Below are 19,788 nucleotides of genomic sequence, written 5' to 3'. Positions count from 1 at the left end.
GTTAAAGTTGTGCTTGACCTTCATTAGTCCGAGAACAACCTTAAACAATTCTATGAAGGGAAATGAAGTATCATTCGGGCCTTTGAGATTAGCACAACTTGAACATCCCCTTTTCACCATATTTCTGAAGGTTTTTATTTCGTGATAACACACTGCAATTGCTGCATTTTGTGAAATCATTAACACAAAAAAACGTTGATGTAAACCCTCGCGGCATTTTCGACTTCCCTCCCCCGTTTCGTTGGCGGGCGCCATACAATAATTTATAAAAGACGCAGTTGTACAAGCAGATTGGGCATCGCCGTTTTCAGGAAACGTTATTCAGTAAACTTGATGATCCACTGGCGCTTGTGTAACGGTTCAACATTACGTAGGCCGCGCAACCTCACGTTGGTTGACGCATGAGATAGTCAGCCGCTGGCACCAATAAAGTACGAAGCGTTGTGAGCGTGCGCGATGTTGTATAAAGTGATGTGAAAGAATTAGCAACTTCCTTTGCGCGGTGATTCATAGCACACTAGGCAGTAGCAGCAGCACCAACAGCGACTTCCACAAACGCTGTTTACCTGCTGTGTCTATGCTGCAGTTTTGTGCAGCTGAGGCCTACTTTAAACGCAACTTTTGCCAGTTTTCGGTTTATTTAGTTACTTGTATGTTTTTCGGCCGAGCGAAGTCTAGCAACAGCGTAAAGTGCTGCGTTACAGAACCATTGTAATAAGAAACTCAAATAAAGTGCTTGCCCAGTATTCAACTGAAATTTCTATCTTTTGTGAAACCAATCAGATGTATAACAAACATGTCGCTTTACACTCAGCAGAAAGAAATTTAAGTTGAAAACGTACAAAGCTTAAATCAGTTTATTCATAGGGTTTAGCTACAGCAAATCTTGTTTTGCTTGAAGCAAATAATTTTTCAGCTGCCTTATTTGCCTGATGTAGAAGCAAGTCCCGAAAATGTCATCATGTTCTTGTTTAGGGTAGTATAAAGGAGGTTAAATTTGACAAATGCAGATTTACAAGTTTACTGAACGTTTATAGTTTTCAAGAGGCTACATCCTTTTAAACGTTAGAAAGTTTTGCAAAAAGAAATATGCTTTGTTTTGTGCCCACTTGCTGTTCAATATGCTTTATCAAGGTGTAGTGTAGTGTATAGTGTATGTGGGCCCGTGTTTGCTATCGCTTTGTCAGCTAACGTTGGACATATTTAATGGTACCCGCGGTCTTAATGTTGTGCTTCAAGAAATGTTTTGGTGCTGATGTGGATGACGAATCCACTGAAAAGAAACCGACCAAACGCGTAAGTCCGATATTTACTGCCCAGTTTCTCGGTAATCATCCATTTTTATTAAGATGACAGAAGCTACACGTTTCGTTTTCAAGCCTACTCGTGTTTTACTGTCTTAACAATAAACAGTGTCTTAATGCGAGGTTTTAAAATCGAACGTGGTGGGTGTTGTCCCGCCTATAGTGTTATGTAAAATATTGTTTGGGGCATAATGTTTGAAGGTTGTGGTAAGACGTGGCAAGAACATCAAAGCCCATACAGAAGTTAGGTATCATTTTGAACAATGCACTTATTTTAAGGATTATACGTTGAATCGGTGCCTTCACATTATGTTAAAAATGAATAAAGAAATATTGGAAACATTCAAAATGATACCTACTTCTTTATAGACTTTGATATTTTTAATACGTATAAATATTGTGTTATTCAAATAGACAAGGCGTTCGATTTACATCGTCCCCTTGAAGCCCGGCAGTTTAGACAATCAACTACTAATAGAGTTATACAACGGTAATGTTAGTCCTAAGCTTCTGTGGCGTGTAAGGGTTACCAAGAGCCATGGAGGTAACGTTTGTTCAAGCTTAACTCGCTTCTGCGGTCGCCCGACTCGCGTTCGACCACCGCCCTGTAACAACATCATAGCGAACGTAAAAAAACGATCCAGTCTTACGTCTAGACATTAAAACGACACCACTGAATGGAACCCACGTGAGCAGATACATTTTTTTTTCATTAATTCGGACAAATCAGTTTTCGCTTGACACCCACCCCGGACATTTTTAACGTAGTTAATCTCAACCTATTAAATTAAGCATAGCAAAACACGTGCTGAAACCAAAGTCCCCTAGTTCGTATGTTTCATACAGTTCTTACATTACAAGTTATCTCCAAAAGACGCCAAGTTGAACAAATGCGGTAAATCTGAAGGTATTCGACACTCGGCACTAGTATCAACGCGCGAGTGAAAGATGCGTATCGATGCGCGGACACCCTTTTCTCAAATCTCACCAAATCTCGTAAAAATATTTCTCTCTTGTGTCCCCCTCACCATTTTTTCTGAAACGATTTGTCGTTTCTCCCATTTTGTCAAAATAAGCGAACAAACAGTATATACTAATTTTTATTCCGGCTTGAGTTATTGAGTACTACCCTGCTTTCGTGCAAAACAGCCTTGAATTTAAACTGCTTTTTCAACTCCACTTCTGATTTGAAAAGCAATTTTAGAAGTATCGATTTTCACATTTTTCTGGTCGATTTGCACACTCACTCGTTTAAAAGTCACGATTTTTAAATGCGACAATGATTCCACTTTTTTTCAGCCCCCTCGCACTCGTCGCCGCGCCTCGCTTGACGTCATAAAGGAGAACAGCAAGGTAAACGACGCCCGCAAGTGGTCGGATATGATGGAGAGACGAAGGACCTCCCTGCCCGCCATACTTGCAAGTTCAAAGCGAAAGGTGCGAAATTTTTCGCTGCTGCATGCATTATTATCTTACATGACTCGCTGATCGTTGTTTGTTGACGCGGAATCAGTCGTATGGTTTAGAAAAGAGCGGTGTGTATTTTTGCTATTTTTCCACTGTTTATGGTCATTTGAGCGAAACATTTCAAAGTGTAAAGGCGACACATGGGCCGTGTTGTAAGGTCCGATCGGGTTTAGAGGCGGATTTCATTTAATGTTAATTTTATTAAAAGATGTCATTACAAGTCTATCACCCCTTCGGTTAACACAGAGTTTAGGTGTTTTACTGTGCTTGGTTTTACCGTCTTAGTAACTTTTCAATTCACAAAAAGGCCCTTCTCGCTAGCAAGGCCTCATTGGTTTATAAAACGCCCTCTGCCTTATGAGCTGTTAAATTATAACTATATGGTTTAAAAAGTTCTAAATTGATAGTAAAGATTATTTGCATACATTTAAACATTGATACTACTTTTCTAGCCCTTTATTTGGTTTTCTGCATTGTTTTGTCACCTTTAATCATTAAATCTTGTATAGTTTGCGCAAAAATCTTTTCAAACCTTCGATTGTCAAAATAACTAAAAATTATTTGTAATAATTTGAAACCCTAAATGTTTATTAAGACGAACGAAACTTTAAAACTGGCAATATAGGCTGCATAGACACACTTCATTTTTTACATAGTCATCCATCGCTTTTGCCCTTTGACGTTTACCCCATTTCGCGGCGAGTTCGTGTGGCCTGTTTTTCAAACAGGGTTTCTACGATCATCGCGATAATTGCTGTTTGCTATTTCGCATCTTCGGCTGAATATCGATCCGCCGTGGTGCACATTTTACGACGGTTACAAGTGCCGCACTGTGCGCAAAGTATTTATCCGGCCTATTGGCCATTTGTACCATTCCTCTGTTGCCTTTATATATTTACACTAAAATAACGCCCTGTGGCGCGAGTGCCGCTGTCATCTTGAGCGTAGCTTAACGTGATAAATTAGAGACGCTTGAGGCAATTTGCGGCCTACACGCCAGTCAGCCTTTTAAAAGCCACGCTCATAAGGCGGCCTTATCTTGCTTTTTCCTTTCTCGCGCAGTTTTGGCCGCACAGCTTTTTCACCTGAAGAAGAAATGTCGTGCATTTTTCGCTGGCCGTTTCAAGGCGCCTGCTTTTGCTTGGTGCAGAAATTCTTTGGTCTTTTCAGGTTTCTTGTTGAGAAGGATGCCTGAGCGTTGTTAAGTTAAGGCAGTTTTTGTTTTTCTTTGACAAGTTTAGATTGCGTTTAAAAAGTTGCTATTATTCAGTGGCAGATTTTATAAAATTTAATATAAAGCTTTATATAGTCAATCGATGTCTAAAGAGCTTTACTTTGTGGCACTATCAGAAAGAATTATTGCCAATGGCTTCTGTTAACCATTATTTATGTTAGCAATCGCATCTTAAAAACAGCAGGTATTTTTTATCGATAATAGTTATGTTTAGGTAAAAATATCCCATAGAATGTCTTTGCTTTTACTTTATACCAGGGCTCTAGTCTAATCCATTTCGACGTTTACAGTGCGTAAAGATTTAAAAAGTTTCCAGCAGCACAGCTTGCGTGACTTTGACTTAACCCTGCCGCTATAACGAATAACCCAGCTGCTGCGGCGCAAAAAGTGAGCGAGGTTTCCGCAGAGAAGCCCAATAACAACAGCCTTGTTCGCGGCTGGCGTCGAATTTTTGTTTTACACCCAACGAAAAAAGCCTTCGATATTCAACCAGATGGCATCGCATTGTCGCTTTCGTGTTTGCTCTGCCTGTGTATCGGCGTTTGTTGACCGTCTGCCGCCCGTTACCAGTGCAAGGGAAATCCTGGCGCTCACCGCTGGCTTCGGCGGATGCCCGGCATTAGGCAAGAGGAAATGCGAGTGCAACTGTAAATAACAGTCCCATGCGCTGTGTTCTATGCGCGCTTATACTCTTAACTGAAAAGCGGCTTTGATCTGTGTTGCTGCGGCGCCGTGTTTCAATTTGCTTTCGAAAGAAACATAAGGTTAAACCAATTAGGCCTCCAAAAACAAATTTAAAGTTGGATGTTTTACTCTAGTTTTTCTTTCGCTCATGTCGCGTGTGTAGCCACGTAAAATGCGTCTCCGTGTTTAGTCCTTCCACGCAGCAACAGCATTGTATGCTGAGTAAAATTCGATCTTACCGCTGTAAACATGCGTGACCTCCGCTCCAAGGACAGCGGAATCAATGAACGCGCTCTTTATATAGTTTTGTACGTTAGACATATAGATGTTACTAACTCAAACTGATCCGCGCTGTGGCTTAACGCCAACGCTTTTCTTCCAAAAACAAAACATGGTACAAGACGTGTGAGACGCTTTGCTGATTCCTCCTATCTGAACTTTCTCTTTAGCCTAGATACGTGAGTAAGTAGGTACGTAACACTCGAGTAAGTAAGTGCGTATCATACCTCTTCATATCGGCCATCTTACTGCCACTAAAGAAAAATCGGCTATATTTGGAACTTCGCTGCGTTCTCCCTTGCATACATCTAAGGAATGCGTCCATTTTGATCCTAGCTTCTCCGGGCCGCAAATACCTGTCGTGGTAGATACGAGTGCTGTTTCATACTGCGGACCGCGTATAGTAAGGCGGAGATGTCGCTAGATCACCGCGCAAGGGAGATAACTTACTCGGTCGGCCATTACTCCGACTTGTGGCCTGCACACGGAGAAATAGACTCTCTCACCTATCACGGCATCACTTCAACGCCAGTTTGGCCATGCATTGGGAGCATATTATATAAAGCCTGACTGCAAGCAACAATACCGCTTAGTTTCGTTCGGCCGCCTTGGCATGCGTTTTTGCGAGGCTAGAGTCGCAGAAGTGTACTAGTTGTTTTTATCGATGCCAATGAAATCAAAGACGAAACCTGATTTCGTGTTTTATTACCGAGTTTACAAAATTCGGATATGATAAAAACATGTTTTCAAAAGAATGTTAAATTCTTTTTTTTTCTGTATTTTCAGTTTAAATTTAGTTTAAAGCGTTTAATTGAAGTCTTTGTCATAGTTTAATTGAAGTCTTTGTTATAGTCAGAAGGACAAAGCATAATAATTTTGATATCATGTAGTTTTATGTAAGAGTTGTTTGGGTTTTTGTGTTTGGAGGAAAGGCTGATGTGAAAATGAAATAGCAATTTATGGTATATATTCGTTTGGCTCAAAGATGTCTAAAACCAAAGCTGGCATTTTGTTCATTATGAAACAATTAGACATGAGGTGATATGTAGATGTCTTAAAACTTTCTACATTATTTTCCTGCCAAAAATCCTAAAGTGTGTACCTATTTATCTATGTGATCTATTTACCCAAAAAACATTAAGTAGTTATACACGATAACGAGGCCCCCTTCTAAGTGTAGTTTTAATAAAAACACACAGCACCGGGAAAACAATCGCCTTTTGCTCACAAAACCGAGAAATGTGGGGTTTTGTTCAAAATTATCTCTGTAACCTAAGTAGGACTATTGAAACACAAAAAAAGTTTAGCAATCGTTCACTTCTCTCAGAGCGTTTCTTGGTCACGAAAATAAATTTTGTTCGTTATTATTTAATGCCAAAATTTTTTTGGTGTAAGTCATACTAAAGTGAATCAATCACGCCTTTAGTTTACAAAAAAGAAAATTCATTTTGATGGTCGTACAATAAACCGGCCTTTTTGTTTTGTAGTATCTTTCGCAAATTACTCCCTATTTCTTCAATTCCCACTTGCTTTTGCTGGTTTAACTTTTACAGGTAAATTTGTAAACGAAAAGATGGACACTTAAAATTAAACAACTTTGGTTTTCACCTGACTCAAACAAATTAGGCAGGAAGGATCTGCATTTCGTTTTTAAGATCTAGTGCGCGCTTCACGCCGAGAAGGACATTTGCAGAAAAACGACGCCATTTATTTTGACTATCTCTTACTTCAGATTTTATAGTGAAAGCGTCTTTCACCCGAGCTTTGGTTTCTAAAATGTTAGGGTTGCAACTTACTACAATAATGGTATTCTGAATATTTACTGGTTCATGTGTATGCGTCAAATGACAGAAATCGTTTAGAACAGTTATGCGGTTGAATGTTTAATGTCGAACGTTTTTTTTTTGGAGGCGTTACAGAAAAACAATTGCTCCTGGAAATATAGTATTTTTCCTTGTATAGCTATTATCGATAGACATATACGTCAAAACTAAGAAATAGTGTAGAATAGATAGAATAAAAAATTATTTGCCCGTAAAAATATAGTATTTTTCCTTGTACAGCTATATTATCGATAGGCTCTGCGCCCAAATTCGAAATGTGCCCGCTGCCTTGCAAACCAGAGGCCTCCGGAATCCCGATAAGCTATCAGATCTATCTCTTGATGAATTGAGTGATGCCGCTCTTTACCTGCAAAAGTGGGAGATCCTCGCTGGGCGTGCGACAGGTCACGATTTCTCTTCAATATCGCGCGTCCCATAACAAGCCTAGCTGGACACCGGAGTGTTTATCATGCGCATTTGCCCTACCTCTCCTTACTTGCCCGAGCTTATCTGACGATATTGCTCCGTGGAAGGATTAGCTCCGTTCCAACAATAGCGCCCGTAAAAAAGCCTGTTTTTTGCAATTTAAAACGGATGCATTTTGTCTTGGTAGTCTTGTTGTCCATTACATACCTCCTAATCATCAAGCTGTTATGATGATTAGTCGAGAGATAACTTCTTTTCGGTCTATGCTAATTTGTTTTTATAGTTCCTAAACGTTGACTTTATTTAACGTTAAATAAGTTTTTTCTTCATTATCTCACCCAGGGTTTGTCTATTTAATATTCGTGCCATCAATTAGAAATATATATATTTATATGTATATGAAAAATTCCAGTTATTACGACCATTGTGGCTATAGGTTGACCATTTGTTAAGCAGTGCCTCAAAATGATTTGCGCCAAAAAAAATCGAAAACAATCGAGCGGCTAAAGTTAATTATCGACAATCGAGCAACAACGCGAAGTTGCCCGCAGGTGTTTATAGCTTCGAGAAGAATACAGTGGCCGAGGCGTTAGGCCCGCGGCATTGGCCGGCTAATAACAAGAGACAACCAGCGAGCAAGGCCTCAAAACTCACGGAAATGACCGGGGCGCGCGTATTTTCTCTCCAACCGCCATGAAATTAAACATGTAGTTTACTGCCGTAACCGCCTTAAACTTTTTCCTGCGCATTGTGGGCTGCCTGTACGTTGAGCGCGGGTCCAAATTCCAGATTACGATAATCTTGCCTTTGACTAAACGAAACATGGGTTGTCTAAGTTTGCGGTGGCCTTTATTCGTCATTGAGGTCACAAACGGAGATATCTGTTACAAAAAAAAAAACACTTTGAAACAGTTAAACATGAGGTGATTTGTAAAAATCTTGAAACTTTCTATAATATTGTCCTGCCCCAAATTTTAAGTCGCCACTTATTTCTGTGTACACGATAAGTAGTTTTAATTAAAACACGCAGCACCGGGAAAACCATCACGCCATTAGTTTACAAAACCGAGAAATGTGGGGTTTTGTTTAAAATTATCTCTGTAACCTAAGTAGGACTATTGAAATACAAAAATAAGTTTAGCAATCGTTCACTTCTCTCAGAGCGTTTCTTGGTCACGAAAATAAATTTTGTTCGTTATATTTAATGCCAAAATGTTTTTGGTATAAGTAATACCAAATTGAAGTCATTTTGCAAGGTTTTGCTATCGCATTTTTTAAGTCTCGTAGAGTTTTGACTCACAACATTTCTGCCTCGTGTGTTATGACCCGACTACCGACATTGGTGCGCGATAAAAATTAATTTATCGCCGCGACAGCGAACGGACACACGAACAGACAGACGGATACCAACATTCCGTAATCCAATTAAGCCGCGCAAAATTTCGCCGTGCTTGCCGCTCGAGGATTAATCTCACTTTCTCGTTGATTTTTAACGCTTGTGACGTCGCATTGACGTCACCGGTTCGCCGAGGTGATCCAGCGATTGATCATACTTGCCGGCTCGAGTGTGCGTGCAATCAATTGCGCTTGTCACAGTTGTGTGTTTAAACAATGGCGTGTGGTGGTAAAGCATACATCACACCCGGGGGCAGGGCGTGTCAAATTGCTGCATCTGTTGGGTCAGGGCGTGTCATATTGCTTGAGCTCTTGTTGTGGCTACAGGCCGTGCCAAGCTTCTGGGTCGCTCACGTTCAGATTCTGTTTACTACTGTATTACCAGTTCGTTTTTTAACTGATGGTTTCACAATTTCTAAATGTTTTTAATCTGCGGCAGAAAATTGAAAGATACGAAAGGGTTTTTAATGGGATAGTCTTAAAAACGCACAAAAAATACGATAAGTAACTGGGGGCAAAGGAATCCATACGGTCGGCGCAACTACCTTTTCTCCCCACTAATGTTTCTTAACAATAGCGGTACCGCGAACAAAGAGTCATCACAAGTTAGCGTTAACCTCTACAAACTAATCTAGGCCTTTTTTTCGAAATCGAATTTCGAAAACGCGTGACCCAATGTGCTCAAACATTCTACGCGCCGCAGATTTGCATGCCACAAGTTTGTGTTAAGGCGACCCTTTGTTCGCGCAGAAACGGTGGGAAAAAGCATGTGCTCAAGAAGACGCAATGTGTAACTTTTCAGGTTGGGCCAAGTAGGGTGTCTACGTCATACGGGGAAGCGTAACAATTGCGTCCGTGATGTCGCCGCGCGCTGTTCAATAACTCGGAACGAATCTGCGCGTGCGCATTCCTTCGTACGTGCGTACTTTCGCCGCGCGCTGATGCACAGCTTTGCGGATAAATTCAATTTTAAGCGTCGCCTGTTTGCAGAAATGTCGCGGCGGTAAACTCCCCCCCGGCGAGTATTTGCCCCGCGCAAACACCCAGTGTTGTGTTGCGTGATTCTCTTAATTTCTGGTACTGTCCTAAATGCAAACACGCATCTAACCGAAAGCTGGCTCTTTCTAAGCGCTTTTTCAATGTGTGCCTCATCAAGATTCAAGAAAATTGCTATAGGTAGAATGAAAGCAACGCAATAATTTTCAAAAATGGTCGTACTGTTTAACTACAATTTAACGCCTATGGAAACAGATCAATCGTCGACACAACAGTGGGATTTCGAGACAGTTCTTTCTTTTAAATGTAATTTTATATTTTTGTTTTGAATTCGAGATGATTTTGTTGCTTTATTCCGCTACCGCTCTAAAGTACTTCGCATGAAACAGACTTTATTTATCTCTATGTTCGTCCGGTTGTCAGGGGGATTTACCTAAAGGGCCAGCAGGAATTACGCTGGATCCCCAGGCAGCGTGGCATAGGTGCCTATTCACCCGCTCTTGCGGTTTACGTAGATATTTAACTATTCTCAGTTATAGGCAGTGTGAACAGCGCGCATTTAAATCGACTTACGTGGCTTTCCAAGAGTGGGTTTTAAGTAGCTAACCCAAGCGACTATTTGAAATCAAGCAAAAGCTTTACCAATGCCGTACGATGTATTACCTATCCCTTGTATGTACCTGTGACTACTTATCGAATATTTGCCCGATTTGCCTTTGGACCTTGTGGCTGTCTATAGTTTAAACAAACGTTTTTTAAGGAGGTATTGCAAGTTATATCGCCTTCAAATCTTAGTTTATGATTTAAAAGGTTAAAACTGACTTCCAGGTACTGCGAGTCTATGTCCTGCTACGTTCTTATAAGTTTTTCTTGGCTAAATTTGTTTACACGATATTTTTGCGCTGAAAAGTGCAGGGTCACATGGCAGAAGAGCTCGCTTTTAAAGCTAACCAACCGAGCGTCCGTTTAATACCGCCACTTCAACGTATCTTGTTTGATTTGCTAATCATTACAGTCGAAAGAATACACAAGGCTCGGTTGTAAAGCGGTCGGCTAGAATTGACGTGTTTGCGCACTTCCTTCTGACGTCCGCTTGTGTCAGTGTGCCGCGATGCAGGGGGCCCCCGAATGTAAAATTAACGGCCTCGCCACCCCCTTGTCAGCCTGTAGATGCGCCGGCACTCGCCCAGGCTTTTCCCCTTTGTTTAAACAACCTGCGTGATGGCGTACGATTGTTTCGCCGCTCTGCCGTCACTTCTTTTCCCGCTATTGATTCGCGGCGTTGTAAAATCGAGTCGACTTTTACCCCGAAGTTTAACGACGTTGGCATTTAGTTCGTAATGTCGCAGCGGCACTGGCGTACATATGCGTGTCGTCGATTTTCTGACGCTTCGGAGTGGATGGTCTGTTTGACAGGTTCAGATGTGGCAGTTAAAGAGTAAGCCCCTTTCACTACTTTGAAGAAACGATTTGGCCAAACACGAGAAAAGGAATGTTTTTTTCTTGATAAAAGATGCTTTTGCCAAGTTGCATATCTGGCATTTTTGTGGTTTGGGATTGTAATGAGAGAAGATAAATAATAAAATCGTTGAAATTTAATTGATTTTAGTTCCATAATATTTGTTAACAACAATCAGTTCTTATCTTTCATAAGAAAGTTGCATGCGTAGCATTTTTGTTGTTGTTTTTGTTTGTTGATAAGTGTAAAATAACACAAATGAAGATAGGCAGGCAGAGATCGCTGTGCGGCTGTTTTTAAACATTTTTTTTTATTTTTGTTGTTGTTACCATTAATTGTCAAACTGAGATCGATAAAATGGATTATTGGTGGTTGATGGGCAAACAAGATTTTCATTCCACGCGCCCAAGGCTCTAAATTAATTATATCAGCGAGGGTAGAAAAACGCCCGTTCGCTGTTCTCTTTGATGTGCGCAAAAAAGGCCGGTAAAATAAACTGATTTATAGTTCAGACGAGTCTGGTGGCTCCTTTTGTTCTGCGTTGTCAGTCTGTGACTTACGTTGTAATTAAGCCATATTCAGCAAAATGCCGGTACGAACTTAGATTTTTGGATTTTAGACCAAGTTGATTTTAAACAATAGACCAAGTTGTTTTTAAACAATATGGCGCCTTAGTCGGATCGAAAACGTAGTTTTTAAATAGGCCGCACGTTTAAAGTTTGGCAGAAAAATAGTAAAAATACAGTTCGTCTGGTGAAGCATCAGCGCTTTTCAAATGCAGTTAAAAAACTTTTTTTTAAGGCCGTTTTGCATTCGACCTGGTTTTGCACTCTTACTATACGAGTGGCCATTGACCACCTGGCTGTTTGTCGCATCAAGCGCTTTTCAAAATATTAGTCTTGCCGCCATGTCAAAAGCCTACGTACAATTTGTCTAGTTGTTGTTGGCCTTTTGCGAAGTGTGAGGCCACGGACCCCCGGTATGCCGAGTGATATCTGTTGATACAGCTTATCTCTTCTTGCGCGCGCCGCGAACTCGTCGCAGATAATCAAGATTTTCGCGGAAACACTCTTCTCATAAACCCCTCGGAAATATTTCCCCGCTGAGTTGCAAAATATTGCAGCAGCTCGCAACGCTTGAGGTTCGCTGTTGGTATTGGATTGTGTGTGTATATTTTTATTTGTGTAGCTTTTGTTTCGATAATGAAGAATAAACTGCACGTCTAATTTAACCTTGTATATATTTTTTTTTATAAAACGTTGCATTTTAGGGACTATTTGGATAACATTTTTGGTTCCACTCGCGTTTTAATGTGTTCTACACCCTCTGCAAGATACGAGCAATTTTTTTTATGTAATGTTCTCGTATACGCAAGGCTCGAAATTCGGCGTCAGTCTGTCGCACTCTGCTAGTGTACGTGGCTGACAAGCCGGCATAGAAGTGCTTGGCCAGAAAATAAATATCGATTGCCCAGGCGGCTTCTGTGTTTACTTTTGACGCGCGGTCAAGCATGCAAGGCCGACCAATGGCGTGCCGGCAAGACAACAATGTCCGGACTTGCGGCAAGATACGACCTAGAGGCGCTTACTCGCTTACTCAGGTACGACATCTTTCCTCGTCGATTGGTTTCGGGCAAGTGCTTAACCCTGTCGCCGCGCTAGCGACAGATGTCGATGCGCCAAGCCACGCCGACTAAATTGCTTTAAAGTCATTAGGTTAAACAATGTAAACGTCGCGTCGATTCACCTTTTGGGAATACCATTATCGCGCGCTTAACCAAACTTTTAATTTATTTCATTGATTTTCAACGGGTCAACTAGTACAGCAACTAATTGCTTTGCTGAAAACACTAACAAGGTTATAATTAACTTTGCATGAAAAAGTGTGTATTGGACTGAAGTTTATCATTTTGTTGCGAACCCATTTTCGATCACCTGATATCGTTTTGTGTTGCTTCCCAACCTTAAAAGTAGATTAAGTTCCCCATTAGGACTCGTCGCTGTTGAACCTAAAAGCAGACTAATGTGTTATTTATGTTAGGTACTTAGCTTTATATTTCAAATACATGCAGATGAATTTAAGTAGTCGTGATATAATATTACAAAACGTCATTGGCTTGGACGTCATTACAACTATATGCATTTGTTTATTTTGCCTTTTTCGTTTTTAACTTTACCTTTTAATATTGATTAACATATTTTTTCCGCTGTGACTTTACGTCGTATTGGTTACACTAGGCCAGGGATGGCGAACCACTGTCCCGCGGGTCACGAAATGATCCCCCATTTGTTAACTATTTAGCTTCTTAACATTTGTGGGAATCAGAATTTGGAAATTATCCAAAAACCTTTAATTGGCACAATAACAATTAAAACGACGCATCAGCAAAGTTTCGCTTAAAATTAACATATAAATAAATATATGACCCACTTGTGCATTTTGTAAGGATCAAGGTCGTGTTTGTGACCCGCACGATGAAAAGGTTCGCCATCCCTGCACTAGGCGCACTAATATAATGTTTTTGAGCGTATCTTAGAATTCCACAAATTTAGGCATGTAAACATTTATGTTTAAAGCGTTTGTGTAACTCCGCATCGCAATATTGCTTGGTGTTCGCCTTTAAATATGTGGAATTCTTGCCGTTAACGACGATAAGAAAAATGTCCACATCTCCTCTTCGGTTGACACTTAGAAAAAAACTCACTATTATCAACGTCGCTATTTTCCATGTTTTTAGGAAAAATTGTAGTCATTAGAGGTGGCAACTGGCAATAATTAATTTGTGTAAGTCTCACATTTTATAGTATAGCATATATTACTAAGCTGCATTGGCATACCATTATAGTTCGTTGGTATATAGTTTTTATATTCCTCAATAAACGCCACATGCCATTTAGAAACCACTAAAATACACGCGAGGGTCGCATTAGAAACAGGAAACTATCACTCAATGGCGTAGCAAATGGCTATGCAAATGTCTATTGTCCCGCCAATACTTATAAATATATGATTTTCTTCTCTGACGTTCACTTACCGTTACGCAATGATATACTGGTATTAAATCACATTCAAATTTCTTTGGTAAAAGGTCTACCCCCATCCCTCGTATTTGGCTGTATGCAAATTGATCGCGATTTGCAGGACGATCGTGCGTTAATTGTTGTCCTTATATGTCGTCACAATGACATTGGTCGATTGTAGTCTTTTGTATGCGCTTCCTATTGAAAACAGTCGTTCATATTTAGTCGATCTATATATTTGGCGCGCGTAAATTTCGAATGCTTAATGCGCAGCCGATTTTTCGCCTCGTTAACGTTCCCTGAAACAAAGGCAAAAAAGAACGAACTCATTTTGAAAGCGGTCATGTAAACGCACTGTAACTGAAAAATGACATATCCGGGGTTGTGTCCGGTCACAGCCTATTTACGTCACGTCTAAATTAAATGCAACCAACGTATGTGACGTGTGTCTGTGTGCTGACTGATGCCACTTGCGCCGCATTTACCTCTCTGATTAAAATAGTTTTACTCTAATATCCTGGTCAAAGGACCAACCGACGCTTGTGTTAACATTATTTGCGTGCGTGCGAAACGAGTGGAATTTAGGCGTCCTTTTGATAATTTGTCGCGTTTGATAAAAAAAAAGACCGCCATATCGGAAGGAATAAACGCTGGCGGTTTTATGATGCAAGAAATGTAAATATTCACTTCTACATCACAAATTGCGACAACGAAACGCCAAACTTCTGTCAAATGTAATTTCCCGACCGTAAACATTGGCCTTATATTACACGATTTGTTGTGCTTGGTCTTTTCCGTTGACTCACTTTTAGTCAGGATACGCACTTGTTTATGGGACAGTTAAAGTTAAAGAGTTGGCAACTCGATACTTCAAGCACGTTACATATAATAATAATCAGCATCGTTTAAAACAGAAATTTTTATTTCAATTGTTCTAACAGTGATCAAAGGTAATGTTATTTAGAAAACTAACTAATATCTTGCTAAGCAACATATCGCCAAAGTATTTGAGTTTTCTTCATTGTATTTGATTGAACTCGGATTATTTTTACAGTGTGGAAAGTGACTGACTCAGTGAGTTAGTAACAATTGCGTCATTAGGTTCGTCAATGGTGATTAAACAAAGGGTGGAGTAGTAGCGTTGGGTCATAAACATGGCATTGCTGAAATGATTAGCTACAAATAAAGCAAACTATGGCTAAATTGCCGGATTGTACAGAACCGTAAGTTTATTTCCCTGTAGCAGAACAGGTTAACATAGTTTATGTTCAAGCCGTTCTTATGCTTTACTGCAGGCCGTTTGTAACAGTTAATATACAAAATTGTTTATCCAAATATCCGCTTGCATATGTTTTGATCGACCCCGTAAAGCCCTTGCGGAATTCTAATAAGCGATTAGCTGTGGCTTACAGTGTCTAAATGTACATAATTGGTAAAAAGGAAGCTTAGCATTCATACAGCAAACCGAATGTATGAGCTCTTCCCTAAACCATGATTTGAAATATGTGAACCGTGCCGTGTCCCTCCTGAATAGAGATCGATGCAGTAAACTGATTGTTTTCGAGCGTGTATGCCCGACGGCGCGTCGTAATATTACCGAAAAGCCGAAATCGATTTAAGAAATTTAATTTGAAAATTGAATATACATCATATCTTATTTAGTTAAAAATTACGTTGCGCAACAGCACTGACCTTTATGCCTCAACTACCTAGTCTGAAACCCTAAAGCGACGCTGTTGGTTTTGCAAACTACGTAAAATGCAGCACGAATAAAATATGTTGCGCTGCGCAAATTGTACTCCGTTGACCTTAGTCGCAGACTTGAGCCGCCGCCAACTCTTCCATCTCTATGTTCACGTTTATACGCAAGAATGAAATGACTATGTTTGGAAACTTCATTAATTTTTCCAGTTCGCTTTGACTCACAACCCCCGTGACAGGGAATTAAACATTCATGTAACGAAAAAAAGCCTGCCGTACATTGTCGCCAACAGAATTATCCGGGTTTTTTTTAAAAAGTGTTTCTGATTTTTGTTCAAGTTTTCCAATCAAAATTAAAAAATCTGAATTTTCATCACCCGCACCTGTTTGTCAAACGTCGAAGATAAAATTATGCTAGACTTAGACTTTTATATAATACCTTACTTTTTCCGGTACGTAATGGATATGTTTGATGTACTTTTTATAAATATTCGAAACGAACGATATTTAATAGTGCTAACGGTATCTATTTTGTTGTCGGAAACAGCAAGAAGTATTTGTTTTCATCTTTCTTTCGTTGACAACCTACGAAGGCGACTGCTATCCTCGGTCAACCAGTCGCTAAATCTTGTTTTAGTTCTCGCTTACCATTCGTTGATTTCACTGTATTATTTCTCTATTGGATAAAGGTTGCCTAAAGGAGAATTCCATAGTACCGTTTTGTCCCAAAATAAAGTTGTTTACATTATCGCGGCTTGCGTTAATGTGTCGTCCCTTTCCGCTTCCAAGTCCTAACTCGCTCGTTAAACGGCATCAAATGATTGGATAAACGCCCGTTAGCGAGGTATGGAACGCAGCCTGGCAATTATCATTGGACGTGTGTTTGAACTGGCTCATAACGCACGCAATGGCGGGACCGTTTACTCCTGTAAGCTCGCTTTTAATTACTAGTTTAATGTGGGCGCGAACCTGCCAATTGGGGCTACGGTTGGGACTAGTCCATGTCATGTTTTTCTTAGTCTGTAGTCTGTAGCGCTGAGCATCCCGAGACGCACCAAATCAGTTGCTGTGTCTTGCTTGAGTTTTAAATTCGTTAAGATGCTGTGTTTTTTAAGCTTACTGTAGTTGTTTTCTACGAGAATGCGCTCCGAAAATACGTAAGAATGCGCCTCGGAAAGCATATAAAAGAAGCATATCCAAGCTTGACAAGTGGTCAGCCTGTTTTTAGTTTGGTTTAAGATGTGACACTATATTGTCGCCTTTTAAAAAAAGTTAAGGAGTGTACTGTAAATAAAGTTGTCAGATGTATGTTTTCAGTTGTCTTACAGATGTATTTTGGTTGTTTGACTGTGGACAGGGCAAAACCACCCGAAGCTCTTACTAGGTTGCTGTGTCCTGCTCGAGTTTTAAAATCGTTAAGATGGTGTGTTTTAAGGCTTGTTTTAGTTGTTTTCTACTAGAAAAGAGTTATATCCAAGCTTGTGGTCAGTCTGTTGTTAGTTAGGTTTAAGATCTAACACTTTGCTGTCGCCTTATAAACAGTTGAGGAGTGTACTGTGAATGAAGTTAGCACATAAGTATTTTTACGAGGTATGTTTTTAGTTGTCTTTCGGGAGTACTTTAGTTGTTCGACCGTGGACATGGCAAATCCACCAAAAGCTATTCCTAGACGATTTGTCTTTTGATGTAGCATTCTGTATAACGACTTGTAGTTGTGGTGTAAATGGATATATATTAGCGAATATTGGATACATACATCAACGCAATCTTAAATATTGATCTTAGTTTTCTCGTTTTTATTTTATACAATCACTTTAAAACAATGCGTCTTCGTATTGGAAGAAAATCAAACCATATTAACGATACGGACATCACATCATGTGATCGTCTTAATTAAACATACAACAAACGCCCTACTAATTTAAGCTACAGAATATCGTTAAACGTGGGAACGAATTCAGTTGTTTTTTTAGCCGCATCAGACCGCCTTGTAATCAGGCGCAGTTTCACAGTGGATCGTATGCAAGCACACTGCATAATTAATGAGCACCTTCGATGCAGACACAACCTGGCCCGTAGAATCGTGTCACAATATTTCAACGCAATATTGATCATTGTCTTTCGCTTGACGTCATACACCGAAATCCGAACGACGGTGTTTTTACCACGTGTTTATGCCTTTCGATCAAAACCGGCCCCTCTTTTTGTTCCTGTTTTTTTTCGCATTTGATAAAAAAAACTAGCGGTATTTATTCGCATTAACTTCATTACGCATTGTATGTCGCGCTGTAACGCTGTAAAAGGCGCAAATAATTCAAAATGGTTTTGTTTTGTTTTTCTTAGAAGTCATCTAATTGATTGTCTCGGACTTCTGTGACGTTCGCCCGTTATTAATAGAACTATGTCCTATTAAGTTGTTGGACCATAAGCCATAAATTATGCAAATAAGTTGAAAAAATCGCTGGATAGATAAAATTTGAGCCAACATTTTGCAATCTTTCCAAATAATTGGGCGTGCTAGAATTTTAACGTAAAAACTCTGTGGCCCGGTCATCTTCGAAAGAGCTTGTCCCGGTTTTGTTGCTCGCCGAAATGCCATCGACTCATTGTGAAGCCAAAACGCACAAGTGCAGCTTGAAGAGCCAACGAGCGACTCAATGCTGTGGCGCTCGGTGCCCCAGGGCCCGGGCTTTTAACTCTGCTTCCATTAGTGGCGTGTTTTGAGGCCGACCTGCGGTCTATTAGGTGAGTGCGCGCTTTTATCACATAGTTCAAGCCGGGAACGCACCGCGGAGCCGAGCGCCGCCGCTCTTGCGTCACTGCCCTTGCGCAGAAGTTCTGCCTTATGAGGCCAGAAGTGTGTGTCCATTTAGAAGGGATGATATAACGGCACGATGACGCGTGATTTTACTTTTAAAATGAAGGAATTGTAATCCAGTGCGAATTCAGGCTAAAGCTTAGGTTAAAAAACAAAAAATAACCTTCAATAGAAACTGTTACGTTTTTAACGTTTTTTGTAATATTTACCGTTAGGGGCCCATTATATTGTTCCAGATATATGTTGTCCTATTTATGCATTGTCGTAGTTGGTGATTCTCGGACGGCGCCCGCCACGGCCTAATTATCGTCGTTTGTTTTTGTGACTGTGCATATTTGCAGGACCAAAAAAATGTTTTCAGACCTTGTATGGGAATGACGGATGAAAAGCCGGGAATGTCAAGTGCTGCAATAACAAACAATTTTGTGTTTTTGTTTTATTTTGCAGTGCCTCTGAAGCGTTCACTGCTGGCATTTTTGTTGTTTGACATTTTTCATGTAATGCCCGCCACTGACTAGCGAAACGGGTGGTAGATGTAAATCTACACACGACATATATTGGTGACGTGTTAGTTGCTTCTATTTAAGGGTAGAAGAAAAGGTGAAATCGTTTTTGTTTCGATCTACCAACGAACGATTTTGCAAAAGCCGGAAAGTACATTTAAATGCAAATTTGAGAAAATATTAAAACAAATGTTACTCGCCTCGTATTTATCGAGACAACTACCAAGCACCATAAAAAACGAAATGTAAGCGAATTTAAACCTTTCATAACTCTCGGAACGTAACCTCTTATTATGCAATCCTAAAGGTAGTTAAAGGCGGTTTGTGTCTGTTCTATACGTAATGAGAACATTCATCTCAATCTCAGCAATTGAGCGAAACGAAACGAGCAATTTGTTTGTCTTTGGATAAACACGAAAAATATCTACAGGTGATTACTTCACCTGAGCCTGCTTTTTCGCGGAATCTGAATGTTACAACTTGCAACAACCTATCACCACATGTAAAAACAACGCTCGCATATCCACCAATCTCTTTTCTCTTATTTTCTTTATTTCCATTTTAAATGTTTTTATGAAGGCCATTTGTCGGGAAACTAATGTTATCTTCAACGTTTTCTCAATGATTGATATGGTCGAACCAATTCCACGAACATCTTTTCACTTCTGTTTAAAGATAA

At 40.1% G+C, this 19,788-nt stretch overlaps 1 protein-coding gene across 2 annotated transcripts in view; it reads left to right on the top strand.

Moving 5' to 3' along the window:
• Window positions 1-19,788, top strand: part of LOC146136109 (cGMP-inhibited 3',5'-cyclic phosphodiesterase 3A-like) — a 48,656-nt gene that overhangs the window by 6,007 nt on the left and 22,861 nt on the right. The window contains exons 1-2 of one of the 2 annotated variants that reach the window (XM_083395378.1): window positions 1,154-1,296; window positions 2,604-2,741. In XM_083395378.1, the coding sequence (XP_083251504.1) occupies window positions 1,207-1,296; window positions 2,604-2,741 (228 nt within the window). In that variant the 5' untranslated portion in view covers window positions 1,154-1,206. Of the gene's footprint in view, window positions 1-1,153; window positions 1,297-2,603; window positions 2,742-19,788 lie in introns of those variants that run through there. The other variant, XM_083395377.1, reaches the window with a different exon arrangement.

This window comes from Ascidiella aspersa, chromosome 8 (assembly GCF_963924565.1).
Source record: "Ascidiella aspersa chromosome 8, kaAscAspe10.2, whole genome shotgun sequence".
Taxonomy (NCBI): domain Eukaryota; kingdom Metazoa; phylum Chordata; class Ascidiacea; order Phlebobranchia; family Ascidiidae; genus Ascidiella; species Ascidiella aspersa.
This window is presented reverse-complemented; position numbering and strand designations above follow the sequence as displayed.